The sequence below is a fragment of the Ursus americanus genome, chromosome 17 (assembly GCF_024610735.1).
Source record: "Ursus americanus isolate L20-20 chromosome 17, mUrsAme1.1.p, whole genome shotgun sequence".
Classification (NCBI taxonomy): domain Eukaryota; kingdom Metazoa; phylum Chordata; class Mammalia; order Carnivora; family Ursidae; genus Ursus; species Ursus americanus.
The window spans coordinates 36,868,041-36,883,175 of record NC_142143.1 but is presented as its reverse complement, the minus strand read 5'-3'; the positions used below and the strand labels follow the sequence as shown (position 1 = coordinate 36,883,175).

At 35.9% G+C, this 15,135-nt stretch overlaps 1 protein-coding gene across 7 annotated transcripts in view; it reads left to right on the top strand.

The window, feature by feature from the left end:
• PTPRQ (protein tyrosine phosphatase receptor type Q) overlaps positions 1 to 15,135 on the top strand; it is a 258,211-nt gene that overhangs the window by 24,626 nt on the left and 218,450 nt on the right. For all 7 annotated transcript variants that reach the window (XM_087868896.1, XM_045779834.2, XM_087868894.1 and 4 more), the window contains 5 exons: positions 597 to 727; positions 908 to 1,037; positions 3,057 to 3,207; positions 3,668 to 3,774; positions 6,225 to 6,322. In XM_087868896.1, the coding sequence (XP_087725022.1) occupies positions 597 to 727; positions 908 to 1,037; positions 3,057 to 3,207; positions 3,668 to 3,774; positions 6,225 to 6,322 (617 nt within the window). The remainder of the gene's footprint in view (positions 1 to 596; positions 728 to 907; positions 1,038 to 3,056; positions 3,208 to 3,667; positions 3,775 to 6,224; positions 6,323 to 15,135) is intronic.

The window sequence follows — 15,135 nt, the reverse complement described above, 5'->3', positions numbered from 1 at the left end:
TAAATATACCAATTTTGTGATGTAAGTGGCAAAATATATCAGTATATAAGATGAGAATCTAAAGCTGCAATTTTTTTAGTTTTTCTGAAAATTTCTTTATGCTGAATGAATGGGATCTTTAAAATGGAAAATATAACCATTAAAACTCATCAGATAACATTTGGTTTTAGCTTTAGCCAATATTTGATACAAAATATTCCCTTGTCTGGACTTCATATTTTTCTCTCTGTTGTCTTTTTAGCTATGGTAATAGTTGCAGAAAGCTTTAAACTCTTTTTTTCTTTTGAATATTACACAGTTTGTACTGTGAATTTGCTGCTATGTAGTTTTTGCTGCAAAACCAAAATTAGCTGCTTGTTATGGTGTTTGCAATGATTCTGAGCATTGCAACTGATCATTATATTTGATAAACTGTCATGGATGTATAAACAACTATTTTAAATTAGGATATAGAGATGGTTGATTAATAAACTTGACTGTTCTTTACCCACATTGTGGTTTGTTTGTTTTTTTCCCCTCTAAAGGGATAAATTAAAAGAAAAACCCAGTTAGAAAACATACAAAAAGAATTTAAATGTGTTGTGTGTTTTGGGTAGGTCTGGAAGCACCATCACATATCCATGAGGGCAAAGTGACAGAGTCTTCCATAGAAATTCTCTGGAATCGAGCTGATGGGAATTTTCAGCATTATGAAATCACATGCATGAACTGTACTGCTGCTTTCATGGTACGTTACAAGCGTCTCTTGGAGGCATTAAACTTGAATCTTTCATGCTGAATCCAGTATTACTGCATTCTTACATTAGATGGTAGTGAAACTGAATAACCCCCATGCTCATTTGGTTGTGTTGAATTATGGAACATTTTTAAAATAAACACTTGCTAATTTATTCTTTTGGATTGATAGGTCCAGAAGGTAGTTCAAGAAGCAGCAACGTTCTCTAACCTGGAACCCGCCACAATGTACACTTTTTCAATTCGCACTGAAAAAGAAGGTTTTAAAGACAGCACTACTAGTATCAAGGAAATACAGACAGGTACAGCCTGTGTAAGCACTTTAGGTATTATTCAGTGTTCAGATATTTATTTCATTCTTTAGGGAAGATTTGGTAAATAGTTCATTCTTCCCAGATTTTCTTTATGGGCAGGCAGTGTCATCTCTTCTCTCTTTTTCTGTTTCCTGCTGCATGGGTTAGAATAACCTCTTTTGTACATGTATTGCCAGTCAGTAGAGTGGGTAATTGCCTGGGGTCTGGCCAGATTTTCCATTTGTGATTTAATTTCCTCATTGTTCAGTTAAGCAGACAATGAAGTGACATTTCCCCAGTGTTAGCAACTTACTCCCCATGGCAGATGGTGATGATTCCATGCTAGTCGTATAAACTGAGAGATGATTGGGAAGGATGTATGCAAAAGGTATACATTTTCATATCTAGATGAAGTAAAATTTTTAACTATTCTACTAAAAATAGCTGTTTTAGTGATTCTTGACACTGATACTATGAGAACATTGATTTACGTGTTTAGAAACTGGTCATGTCTGGTATCCCTTTACTATAATAACACAGAATGGAATTGGGAGAGAATATCTTGGCAGTTTTGTTCCTTTCTTATACATGGAAGGATTTTAGAGATGAAACAAAATACATATTATACACTATTTCATTTGACTTTTATTCCTTAGGAAAGAAGGGAAGCATTTCATATTGAGATTGCAATGAACTTTCCTGCTGATTAACCTTGTCACTATTTGGTATTTAATTAGAATGAGTCTTACGAATCATTGAATATTTCTGACATTCGTCGTGTTGGAAGGAAAAATAATTTTCTCTCTGCCCTTTTAGGTCCTCGACTGAGACCCCTCCTTTAAGACAGATCAACAGGAGAGAAAAATCAGAAATTTAATAACATGTATACTTCTTGCATACATGGGAGAGACCCAGGGGATCTGAGTAATTCCCTGAAATGGCCTAAACTCCCACCTTAAATACCATCTCCAGATAAAGACAAAAGAAAATGTTGAGGGGGGTAAGGGAGCCAGTTATGGGAGGCTACCGGAAAAAGCACAGTAAACAAATGTAAGGTGTTATGCAGATTTAGGTCTGTCTTCTCCAATGATTACCCAACATTTGCAGCAACATGGACGGGACTGGAGGAGATTATGCTAAGTGAAATAAGTCAAGCAGAGAAAGACAATTATCATATGGTTTCACTCATTTATGGAACATAAGAAATAGCAGGGAGATTGGTAGGAGAAGGATGGGAAGAATGAAGGGGGGGTAAACAGAAGGGGGAATGAATCACGAAAGACTATAGACTCTGGGAAACAAACTGAGGGCTTCAAGGGGAGGGGGGTGGGGGATTGGGCTAGGCCGGTGATGGGTATTAAGGAGGGCACGTATTTCATGGAGCTTTGGCTGTTATACGCAAACAATGAATCCTGGAACACTACATCAAAAACTAATGATGTACTGTATGGTGACTAACATAACATAATGAAAAATTTTTTAAAAATAATAATTAAAAAAAAAGAGTTTCTAAAGATTTAGTCAAGCTTCTCTCCCTAATAGAGGGAGACACTCTTATGAGTGGAGATTTCCCTTATAAATGTAAATGTCTCTTTCAAAGGGTAATTTTTACTCAGTTTTCAGAGTTTCTCCTGTGTCTGCTGTTTCTTAAAAATAAACAGCTCAAAATAATCCTTATGGCAAAGAGGAAGATTTGGGGGGGGGGCATATTCTGCTCCTCTTCAGTGCTTGCACAAGGCCAAGAAATAATCTCTCCTGACATTTTTCAGGCAAGGGAACTATTGGTTACAGTACCACAATAATGCATATTGGCTCCATTTTAAAGTTTAAAATGATTCTTGCTGGGTTTTTTTCTCTTTTTTGACTTTTAACTTTTCATATGTACTAGGAAGAATAAAAGGAATGTCTTGCTTACCGTCCGAGTTTGCTGAAAGTAAAACAAATCTTGGGAGTGTTTCAAGTCTGTTTTAGAGCAGGTGCTTTGTGCGGTAGAAAATGTTATTTTATGTGTATGTTTTAATGATATAGCCCCAAGTGCAGTTGAATTTATGAACCATAGTAGAAACTCCAATGCAATAACTGTTAGCTGGCCTTCAGCTAGAAGTCTTCTGGATGGATACATTATTTCAATATCCAGCAAAAACTTAATGAAAGAGGAAATCCTGCCTTCCACAAAAAGGTATGAAAATATTGAAAAGAAATTGTGTCAAGTTACATGGAACACGAGATGAACATTTTATATCTATTTTTGAAAAGCTATATTAGTGGCTTAATACAGGCAGAAATTAGAAAATTGTAAGACAACTTTTTGGACTACAGTGTGATTAGAATAACTGAGTCAGATGTACAGTAACAAATAAATCCCTTCTGCAAATAAATAATAATAAATCAATTCAGGGTATCTCATGCTTGTATATATAATACATACTTTTTTGACTTAAATGGATTACTCTGTGTAAGAAGTTATGATTTCTCATTAACTGTGCTTAAGCATAGCAGATTGTTTCTGTGATAGGCAGTAAAAATACCACAAGACTTAAATATAGAATTTTTTCTGTAGACAATGTGAGAAAACGGGAGTCTTCCAAATGTTTCTGAGCTAAATATTTTAATATGTGATTTTTTTTTTTAATGTGTAGGACCTTCAGATTTAATAGCCTTTCTTCAGGGACCGACTTTTTAATTAGCATTATAACTACCAAGGGACTGAAGAGAAGCCATCCTACTGTCCTCATGGTTAGCACTTGTAAGTTTATTTATATTTAATTGACTTTTCATGGGTAAAAAATAATGGAAGTGGTTGTGTTTAGGCCAATATCTAATTAAAAATGAATGAAAATGGAAGTGGTTTATGCATGCTTAAAGAAAAGGAGCACTGCATTTACTTGGAGAATGCCTGAGTTATATTCCTGCCTCTATCACTTATTAGTTATGTGACCTTGGGCAAAACTATTAAGTTTTCACTTAGAAAATGAGAATAATTATTCCTGCCTAGGTACAAAATCTTGTTACTAAGATCCAAGCACAAAGTTCTTTGGGCAAGTGCAAACTACTCTAAACCTCAAGCTATTATTGTCATGAAATACTCCATATTTTTTCTAATATTTTGACTGTATTTAACATTTTATGAAACACAAAACAAAACTTGGAGTATGAAAAAATAAATGGTACTGTCTTTTTAATTGCATTATTTGGGTTCAATTTGCCTCTTCCGACCTTATTAGCATCACTTCCACATATGCCTGCCCCGAACATATGCAGTTTCCAAAAAGCCCTTTCACTTGTAGGGTCCAGCCACATGCACCTGTGCTCATGTGCCAGGGCCTTATCAGTGTGAAAGGAGGTTTAATCTCAGAATTTGCAGTGTGGAGGAATAGAAAGCACTGGAAGATGAACGACAGTCAAATCAATTCCCGGAAAATACAATAAAACATTTGAGCACTTACGATTCACCAGCATGGTATTATGTGCTTAAGTCACCATATTGAATCTACCCAGGCTACCTCAAATGTAGGTTAAGGCTCAGTGGTGTTCATTACTCGTCATGGAAGGTGAGATTTTTAACCCAGTTACCTAACTCCAATACTGATATGAACTCTGCTGCCTCTCACAAAGGCCATCGTAAGAAATATCAGAAATAGATGAGAAACAGCTTCATTTTTATAAATTTTATTTAAAATTTTTTTCAGTGCAAGTTTCTTTGCTGCTTTGATCTGAGCTGTGTCATTATCACTGTCACCATCACCGTCATTGTCATTGTTGTCATCAAACTGAGTGCTTATTGTGTGTCAAAGACTTTGCTCAGTATTTTCTATGCTTTATATCACTTAATGCTGAATGACAGCTTTCATTCTATTGGCCACAATGAGATGCATACTTTTACATTTTTTATAAATGAGGAAACTGAGGCTTGGAGAATTCTAGTAGCTTATACAAGATAATAAAGATTTGAAGTTGGGTTACTTTGACATTAGATTTTGCCCTTGTAACCACTGTGCTTCACTAGAAAGGCCACTATGTCTGTCACAGGAAGGACACTACCCATTCTTGTTTCTGTGACTTTGTATAAATCCAGATTCCATTTGAACCTCCAGATCTTCATTTCTACTCTGGGCTTAATAATACTTTCATATTTCATGATGTTGCTTCGGCTGTGTTTCCCAAGACAAGGCTGGCAACCTGTCACCCCATCTTTTCTACTGTACTACTTGACTTTTATCGTCTACTGTATCTTAATAATTTTTTATCTTTCTGTACCTCCCTTTTCTGCAAGCCACCTCAACTCCATTTGGAGGTAGGTGGAATATTAATAAATGTGTAAGATAGAGTTAAAATATGGGAATTTGGAAGCATAATAAATTAATTCCAGTTAGAAGGGAATATGCATCACAGAAAAATAAAAAAGACAGTGAATCAGTGACTCAGTTTTAAATCTACCACTGAGCTGAATTCTAATAAACTTAGTATGTAAGTAGGGACAAAAAAATCTCGTGCAAAATTTGAATTTTAGAGATGAAATTATTCCAAGAAAATATTAACGTTATATTTCCCTTAAAGAAAGCAAAGCAATATGTCAGTTTTTGATATAAATTAGAAACAGAGTCATGTTACCAATTTAAAGAATAAGATTCAAGAACCTTTTCAGATATAACATTTAAAAGGAAAAGGAGTTTGTGAACTTAAGGGGGGGGTGTAGATCAATCTCTATGCAATGCATAAAATTATAAGTTAAAAATCTCAGTTATAATAACTTCATACTGAATTCTGCTATGATAAAAAAGAAATGTTAAAATTCATAGTTTATATAATTTTGCTGTGGGAAGAGGCTTTCTAGAAAATTCTTTGTTTCCCTTCCATTGCAGAGTTAGGGAGACTGAGATTTACGGTAAATAGCTTGCGCAAGATCACATGGTGCTAAATCGGACTGGAAAACCCTCCGTATCCTAGTGTGAGGTGGTATCTAATTGTGGTTTTGATTTGTATTTCCCTGATGCCGAGTGATGTTGAACATTTGTTCATGTGTCTGTTGGCCATTTGTATGTCTTCTTTGGAGAAATGTCTGTTCATGTCTTCTGCCCATTTCTTATCTGGATTTTTTGTTTTTTGGGTGTTGAGTTTGATGAGTTCTTTACAGATTGTTTTTTAAAGATATCATTCCCGTGTCTTATTTCATTGCCCTTATTTCATTGCCCATAGATCCAGACCCACCATCAGATTTGATGATTTTGGGGCAGGAAGAAAACACAATATATTTGTCTTGGAAACTTCCACAGGGAGGCTTTGAAAAGTTTCAGGTAAAGAACAGTGCTATTTTACAACCCTGATGTTTAGTGGGGTCTTTATTTCACTCTGTTTTTATCCTTTCTTTTGCATGATGGTTTTAGAAACATGAGATTTTCCTCCAAAGTAAGTTTTCTATTTACTACTTTAAAAGTACAAGGTTATCATGGGAAGTGTTCAAATACGAATCAAAGCTGATACTTTAGAAGTTTGGTTTTCAGCAGAGGTAGACGTGTGCACACATAGTACAAGGACGTGAGTAAAGGGACGATGGTGCTGGAGGGTAATGCTTCTGTGACAGCACCGGCCAGAACACGGATTCGAGCTGTTAAAGCTGGATGTTGTGTCATAAGCTCCCTTTCAACCTAATCCTAGAGATTTAGTTGAGTGGAGACTCCTGGCCAAGAGAGTAGGAGAGTAAGATATATGGAGAAACCACTTTTCAATTTTATCTGTTATTATTTGCAGCAAACATGTACATTTTTGTTGTCTTTTGTCATTAATAATATAACCTGGCATCACATGAAGGAATATATCCCCCTGCATCCTACATTGTATGGTTTACAGAGTAAGTTTCCAGAGACAGCACTATTGCTTTGTTTTCTATGGGGACAAACAACTTTTCCATACTTTCGTAGCAGTAGGAGATAATAGAAAACAACCTGAAATAGTTTAAGCAATAAATAAAATAATGATTAATACAAGAGTGCTTCGTGGAGACCAAGGGAAAGGGTATAACTGGGTGTTAGGAAGACCTACAATCAGATATTTAAGGCTGTGGAGAGTCCAGAAATTATTTTCTTTTCTGTCTACTTCTGCTCATCTGCCTTATTTTTTTTCTCTAATAACCAATTTTCTTTGCTAAGCAATCCATGTGGTCAGTGAAAGAATGCTGTATACAACTTCGGAGTACAAATGTTGCATTACCAGTCACAGAGAGACAGAGTCTCCTTCAACTCCCTTGGGAAGGACTGCGATTATTCCAAATTGGATTAGATACATAGTACAGTTCTAGTTAACTGTGCTTGTAGGTCCCTAATCATGTAAAAAATGGTGGCCACACGTCTGTGGGGGATAGGAATTATAAAAACAATCATTAGATTTAAGGCAAATACAGCAAAAGATGTTTCCTATAAATAAAAATAATACAAAATTTAATAATTTATAGAATCAGTGCAATCTAAAAGGAACCAGAAAATAAAATTACTAGATACTTGATATGAACAGAGTAGTACATCTGGGTTTTATATTTGAATATGAATTTCTTAACAATTAAGGTAATAATAGAAACAAGATAATGGGCTTGTGTAAAATATAGAGCCTTTTAGTGGTTCCCCACTGTCCATCTAATGTGCACACTACTTAGTGTGATCTAATAACCTGTCTAATCTATTTTCTCTAGATTACATATTTCAGCAGACCTGTATTACCTACCATTATCCACATATTTTGTGCTTTCCTGATTCTATTCCTTAGTCATGTTCTTTTAGCCAGAATACATTCTCTCCCATTTTTCTTTGACAATTCTTTAAGGAGTTGCTCAGATATATCCTCTCTGTGAAAGCTCCCTTGAGTACCAGTTATCAGTCTCCCATACTAGAAATTTTGCATAATCTTTGGCTCCTTTTTCTTTCATGTCCATATGTACTTGTTTACTGAATCCTGATGATTCCAACTTAGAATTATTGGGAAAATCTTTCCTTTCCTTTCCATTTCCTTTTTCTCTGCCTCTGTTCAGGCTCTTACCATCATTGTTGGCTCTCCTGTGCTCCAAGGATCAATGTGACCCCCAGGACAATCCTTCTAAAGCCATTGAAATATCATCTCGTTTTCTTTTCCCTGCACTCATCTTAGATTTCAGGCTCATATTATAAATACATTAAACATCTTACTCTTTCTCTCCTCAATAGTGCATACCTCTTTGAGACTCATCCCTGTAAGTTGTTTCTCTCTGAAGTGTTTATTGACTTATTTTTTGCTGTCACCGTATTTTGGGAGATGGCTTCCCCAGCTACTTCTAAAATAATTATTTATTCTCTTCTATGATCCACCCAACTTTATGTTTATGTCTTTGTCATAGCCTTTATACAATATACTTGTTTTTTAAAAAATTTTTATTTGGTTATAGTTGACACACAACATTATATTAGTTTCAGATGTTTACCACATAACTTGTTTCGATGTCTGGTTAGAAGCAGACATGAATGCCCACCAGGAATTTCTTTGGATGCCAAGGCAGATGACACAACAACAGTTATTAGTAGTCACAACAAATTGAGGATTCCCAGAAGGGGATTAGCTCATATAAGGGTCCAATGAGGAGGGGAGCAAATAGAAAGGAGGAGGGGTTGATTTTTGGTTTTTACTGTGATTAGAGGATAGAACTGGAACAGGGGCTTCCTGAAGGAACTAGAAGCTGTGAGGTTTGACAATTTCCTGCTCTCAGAGGCAAAAGGATCTAAGGCTTTTTTATCTTGGAGGCCCAGGTGTGTGGTAGACTGGAAAGAGGGGTAAGGATCTAAAGTTGTCAATAGTCAAATAAAAAATTGAGTTAAACTCTTTATATTATAGAACTTTAATTAATTACATAAGATTAGAAGAAATAAGGTAAAAGGGAGTTATTACTATTTTTTTTAAAGGATAGATGTGTAGTGCATGCCTTCAGGCTGAGTTGAAAGATTCCTGGAACAGTAACAATTTCATTCATTCAACAAATCCAGCGTTCAGCATTAAAAAAAAAAATTATCCCTTTAACAACAAATTCTTGTCTTTATGGTGCTTACATTCTAGAAGAACAGCAGATATGAGAAATATAGTGACTAATATGGCTCAAAAAAGCCTGGAGGAGGTAAGATCAAGCCTAAATCCTCTAAAACCAAAAGGAAAGAGGGCATTATGTGTTAAAGGTCTGGTTGATTAACCAAGGCAAATTTTAAAATGAACTATCTTAAATGAAATTTTCAGTCTCAGTCGCCAATTCCATTACTGCAATATAAATTCTAGTTGGCTCTTAACAAGTTCTCAGAAAACCAAACCATCTAAAAGTTCTCTACCAATGTGAAATGATGAAGTCTGCATGACATTCACGGTCATTAGAGTCTATGTCACAGATAACATAAGAAAACAAGTATCTTATATTTCTCATGATATTAGTGGACATCAACTTCAATCAATTCTGCCTTTTTTCAAAGGAATTAAGCTCATAGTAATATACTTATGCAGAATATTCTGGTAATAAATTTCATAATAGAAGTTTCTTTACAAAACAGAAATCCTTGTTTTGTTTTACCTGGCATTCTGAGCCTTCAAAATATAAAGAACATTTATTAGTATGGACAAACTGTGAAATTCATTTGAACACCAAATATTTGTTCTAGTGAGTAATCCTCTGAAATTATTAGATTGCTGGCTTTCTTTTCATGAGTACTGGGAATGCAAAAAGATTTATATCCTTTAAAAGAATCTCATAACTGTAATGGAACTGAAGGTATAATCTATTCCAAGCATGAAAGTAAACATTGGCTCACACATTTAAGACCTCAGTGTGAATTCAGTGTGAACCTAGAAAAAATCAAATAGTTGATATAGGACATCAATGGAAGTTTGCCATTTCCCTTCTTAACGCCTTACAACTGGTTTTTATGTACTCTGGATTATGTTACAGACTAGCAGTGTCCAATAGAAATATAATGAAAACCATAAATGAGAACTGTATGTGTAATTTCAAATTGTCTAATAGAGACATTAAAAAAGTAAAAAGACACAAGTGAGGTGGCAGTTCCAGATGGAAGCATAGGAAGATCCTGAACTCATCTCCTCCCACAGACACACTGAATCCATAGCTATAGATGGAACGGTTCCTTCTGAGAAAGACCTAAAGACTAGATGAACAGCTCCTTTCCAACAAACAGTAAAAGGGTCATATTGAGGTGGGTATGAGAGGCTGAGACGCAGTCTTGACAAAAACCACATTCCTGCCACAGTAACCCACAATAGGGAGGGATATCACAAACCTGGAGCTTCTCCCTGAGAAGCAAAGGGTTCACACCCCACATCAGGCACCACAACCCCTAAGACCTGTACCAGAATGATGAACCCCCAAAACATGTGGCTTTGAAAACCAATGCGGTTTATGTACAGGGGAGCCAAAGGTCTGTAAAATATTGAGATACTGCTCTAAGGGCTCTCATACAGACTCTTTCTCCCTGGCGCCCAGCTGAAAGCAGCAGTTTGAAAACAATCTAGACTATATGTGAAGGAGATTCATTTGCTTATCTTAAAATTTCTGCTGGAAAGGCAATGGTCTCTTGGAATGTTGTCCAGTGAGAGAGGTCTTAGCAAGAACCATTTTTGTGCTTTTCTTCTACCTTGCTAGCACTAGTGGGCATGTGTAGTCCTTACATTCACTCACTGGCCTGGTAAAACCAGTAGGTATGCCCTAGCCCTGCATTCTCCTGCTGCCTACGTAAAGCCATAGGCATAGGCACATAGTCCACACAGGGAATGCTCCTTGATGTTGGTTCTGGTGGCCAGGGGGCTTGTGTTCCTGGGTTCCATGGGATAGTAACAATTAGAGAGAGAGTTTTAGAAAGCCACCACTCCCAGGGCACTTCACAAATAACAGGGTAAAGCACACCCCAAGTCTTGCCGTGAAAACAGCCTATTTACTTGTCCTGGAGCTTCAGCCTGGAGGGCAGACCTCAGGTTTGCCACACATTTAGAGTATTCTCAGGGAACATTTGCTGGGGGAAGCCATCTTTGTGCTTTCCCTTAGCCTCACTAAGCTTGCTGGTACCTCCCAGAAATTTTTACACTCATTTGGAGCCCTGATTTTTACAACTTTTGCCCAGGGAACACCTCCAGACCACCTGGTCTAGAGGCCAGCAGGATTTATGATTGTGATCCCACAGGACTATATATGTATTTGTATACATTAAAATCTGCTTCCTGGGGGTCTGCATTCCTATCAGTCTGAAGCTAGGTGATGACTGAGACCTCTCCCTTTGAACACTAGCAGGACTTGGCACACCACTTCAACTGGGACCTATCAAGAATAAATCAGGCTTTTTGGACAATCACAAAGTTTTAAGAGACAGCCAAGAGCTGGGGCAAGGTTGAACAATAAGGTTTATCTCTTACATGAGGCCTCTCCTTCAAGAGTGGGAGAGGTAGCTGTTTTGCCTAATACATGGAAAGAAACACAGGAAGAGCAGCAAGATGAAGGAACAAAGGAATCTGTTTTAAATGAAAGAAGAAGATAAAAACCTCAGGAAAAAAACCATAATAAAATGGAGATAAGTAGTTTATCTGATAAAAGTTAAAAGTAATTGTCAATAAGATGCTCACCAAACTTAGAAGAAGAATGGATGAACACAGTGAGAACTTCAAGGAGATAGAAAATAGAAGAGAGTACCAAACCAACTCACAGAGCTGAAGAATACAGTAGCTGAGCTAAAGAAAAAAAACAAAAAAACAAAAAAACAAAAACCAACAAAACAACAACAAACAAAACAAAACAAGAAATTAAAAGGATTCAATAGCAGATTAGATGAAGCAGAAGAAAAGATCAAAGATCTAGAAGACAGGGTTGTGGACTCACTCAAATAGAGCAACAAAAAGAAAAAAAGATTTTTTAAAAGGGAAGGTAGCTTAAGGGACTTGCAGCACAACGTCAAGTAGAATAACATTCACATTATAGGGATCCCAGAAGAAGAGAGAGAGAAAGGGGCAGAAAATTTATTTGAAGAAACAATGCTAAAAACTGTTTTAACTTATGTAGGGAAACAGACATCCAGATCCAGGAAGTTCAGAAAATTTCAAATAAGGTAAACCCAAAGAGATCCATACCCAGACACATCATAATTAAAATATCAAAAGTTAAAGAGAGAATTTTAAAAGCAGCTAGAGAAAAATATTATCTTGTTATGTACAGGGGAACCCCTGTAAGATTTTGGAGACTTTTAGCAGGAATTTTGCAGGACAGAAGAGAATGGCACAATATATTCAAAGTATTGAAAGAAAAAACTTCCAACCAAGAAAACTCTACCCAGCAAAATTATCATTCAGAATTGAAGGAAAGGTAAAGAGTTTTACAGACAAGCAAAAGTAAAGGAGTTCATCATTGCTAAACCAGACTTACAAGAAATATTCAAGGGACTTCTTTGACTGAAAATAAAGAGCATTTATTCATAATAAGAAAACATATGAAAGTATAAATCTCATTGGTAAAGATAAATATATAGTACAGGTAGTGGATTAATCACTTACAAAGCTAGCATGAAGGCTAAAATCAGAAGTAGTAAAAGTAACTATAACTACAATAATTTGTTAAGGGAAACACAAAATAAAAAGATGTGAAATGTGACAATAAAAACATAAAATGTGGAGAGAAGAGTAAAAATGTAGAGTTTTACAATGTACTTGAACTTAAGTTGCTATCAACTTAAAATAGACTTAAAATAGACTATACATAAAGTGTTATATGTGAGGCTCATGGTAACCACAAAGCAAAAACCTATACTAGATACTCAAATGATAACGAGAAAGGAATCTAAGTGTAATGCTAAAGAAAGTCATCAAACCACAAGGGAAGAAAGCAAGTGAAGAAGAAAGGAGCAGAGAAGAAAGCCAGAAAATGATAATCAAAATGCCAGTAAGTACATACCTACCAATAATTACTGTGAGGGGTGCCTGTTTGGCTCAGTTGGAGGAATATGTGACTCTTGATCTCAGGGTCATGAGTTCGAGCCCCACGTTGGATGTAGAGACTGCATCAATCAATCAATCAATCAATCAATAAAAATTAAAAAATGAAATAATTATTGTGAGTGTATTAAATTCTTCAAACCAAAAACGAGTGGCTGAATGGATAAAAAAAGAAGACTCATCTATATGCTGCATATAAGAGACTTACTTCAGGTGTAAGGACACACACTGAAAGTGAAAGGAAGGAGAAAGATGTTCCATGAAAATGAAAACCAAAAGAAAGGTGCAGTAGCTATATTAACATCAGAAAAAATAGACTTTAAAACAAAGGCTGTCATGGGGTGCCTGGGTGGCTCAGTTAAGCATCTGACTCTTGGTTTCAGCTCAGTTCTTGATCTCATGGGTCATGGGATCAAGTTCTGTGTCAGGCTTTATGCTTAGTGGTGAATCTTCTTGAAGATTCTCTCCCTTTGCCCCTTCTCCCACTCACGTGCTTTCTCCTCCTTTCTCTTTCTCTCTCTTTCAAATAACTAAATCTTAAAAAAAGAAAAAAAGGCTGTCATAAAGGACAAAGAAGAGAATTACATGATGGTAAAGGGCTCAATCCAACAAAAGTATATAAAAGTTTGTAAATGTTTATGCACCCAACATAGGAGCATCTAAATACATAAAGCAAATATTAGTAGACCTAAAGGAAGAAATAAATATCAGTACAATAATAGTAGAGGACTTTAATACCACACTTAAATCCAGACAGAAAATCAGGAAGGAAAAATCAGCCTTAAATGACATATTGGACCAGACAGACTTAATTGATAAATACAGAATATTCCATCCCAAAACAGTAGAATACATATTCATCTCAGGTGCACATGAAATATTCTCCAGGACAGATCACATGTTGGCCACAAAACAATTCTCTATAAATTTAAGAAGATTGAAATCACATCAAGCATCTTTTCTGACCACAATGATATGAAACTATAAATCAACTGTAAGAGGAAAGTTGGAAAATTCACAAATACGTAGAGACTAACAACATGCTACTGAACAATCAATGGGTCAATGAAGAAATCAAAGGAGAAATAAAAAATACTTTGAGATATTTTGGTGTAGTACCAGTAGTTTATTTTTGCTTTTGTGTCCCTTGCCTGAGGAGACATATCTAGAAAGATGTTTCTATGGCTGATGTCAAAGTAGTTACTACCTATGTTTTCTTCTAGGAGTTTTATAGTTTCAGGTTTCATATTTAGGTTTTTAATCCATTTGAGTTTATTTTTATTTATGGTGTAAGAAAGTGGTCCAGTTCTTTTTGTTTGTTTGTTTGTTTTTGCATTTAGTTGTCTGGTTTATCAAGCACCATTTATTGAAAATACGATCTTTTCTCCATTTTATCCTTGCCTCTTTTGTCGTAGAATAATTGATCATGTAAGCATGGGTTTATTTCTGGGCAGATGCAGCTTTGATATACACACCTATGTTTAGTTTTCTTGTGATTTTACAAGGTGTGGTAGATATTATGGTGAAATGGAAGAATCAAGGCCCTGGAATTTCTGTTTTGAATCCCAACTTCACCTGTACTGTTAGATCTTGGGCAAGTTTTTATACTCTTTGGCCCTACTTCTTCATCCGTCAATGAAGATTATTGTTATTCTATAGAATTGTTGGAGTAATTTAATAAGATAACGTGTTTAGCAAATGCTCTGACATGTAAATTACATGAAAGCAGGTCTTTTGTCTGCTTTGATCACCATTTGGTACCATTACTGAGACCAGTGTCTGACATATAGCAGGAGTCTATAAATATTTTGATGAGTGAAGGACTGAATTACTAGCTTTCATTTTTTTTAAGTTTCATTATTCACATTTCACAACCAAGGAAGCTTAATTTTAATGTGAATCTCTTTACGCCCTACCTTATAACACAACAATCAAGAATGCTCTCTCCTAGAAGTAAAATATATATAATTCTTGGGTTTAAAGACTCCTGCCATGATTTACAAGGCTCTGTTTTTCTCTTGTGACCCCCACCCCTGCTCCTTCCAGTCTCTCCCAACTCAGGAATGAAATTGTCCTTAAATCACTGCCCAATTTTTCCTATCCTCTCCTCCCTCAATCCATC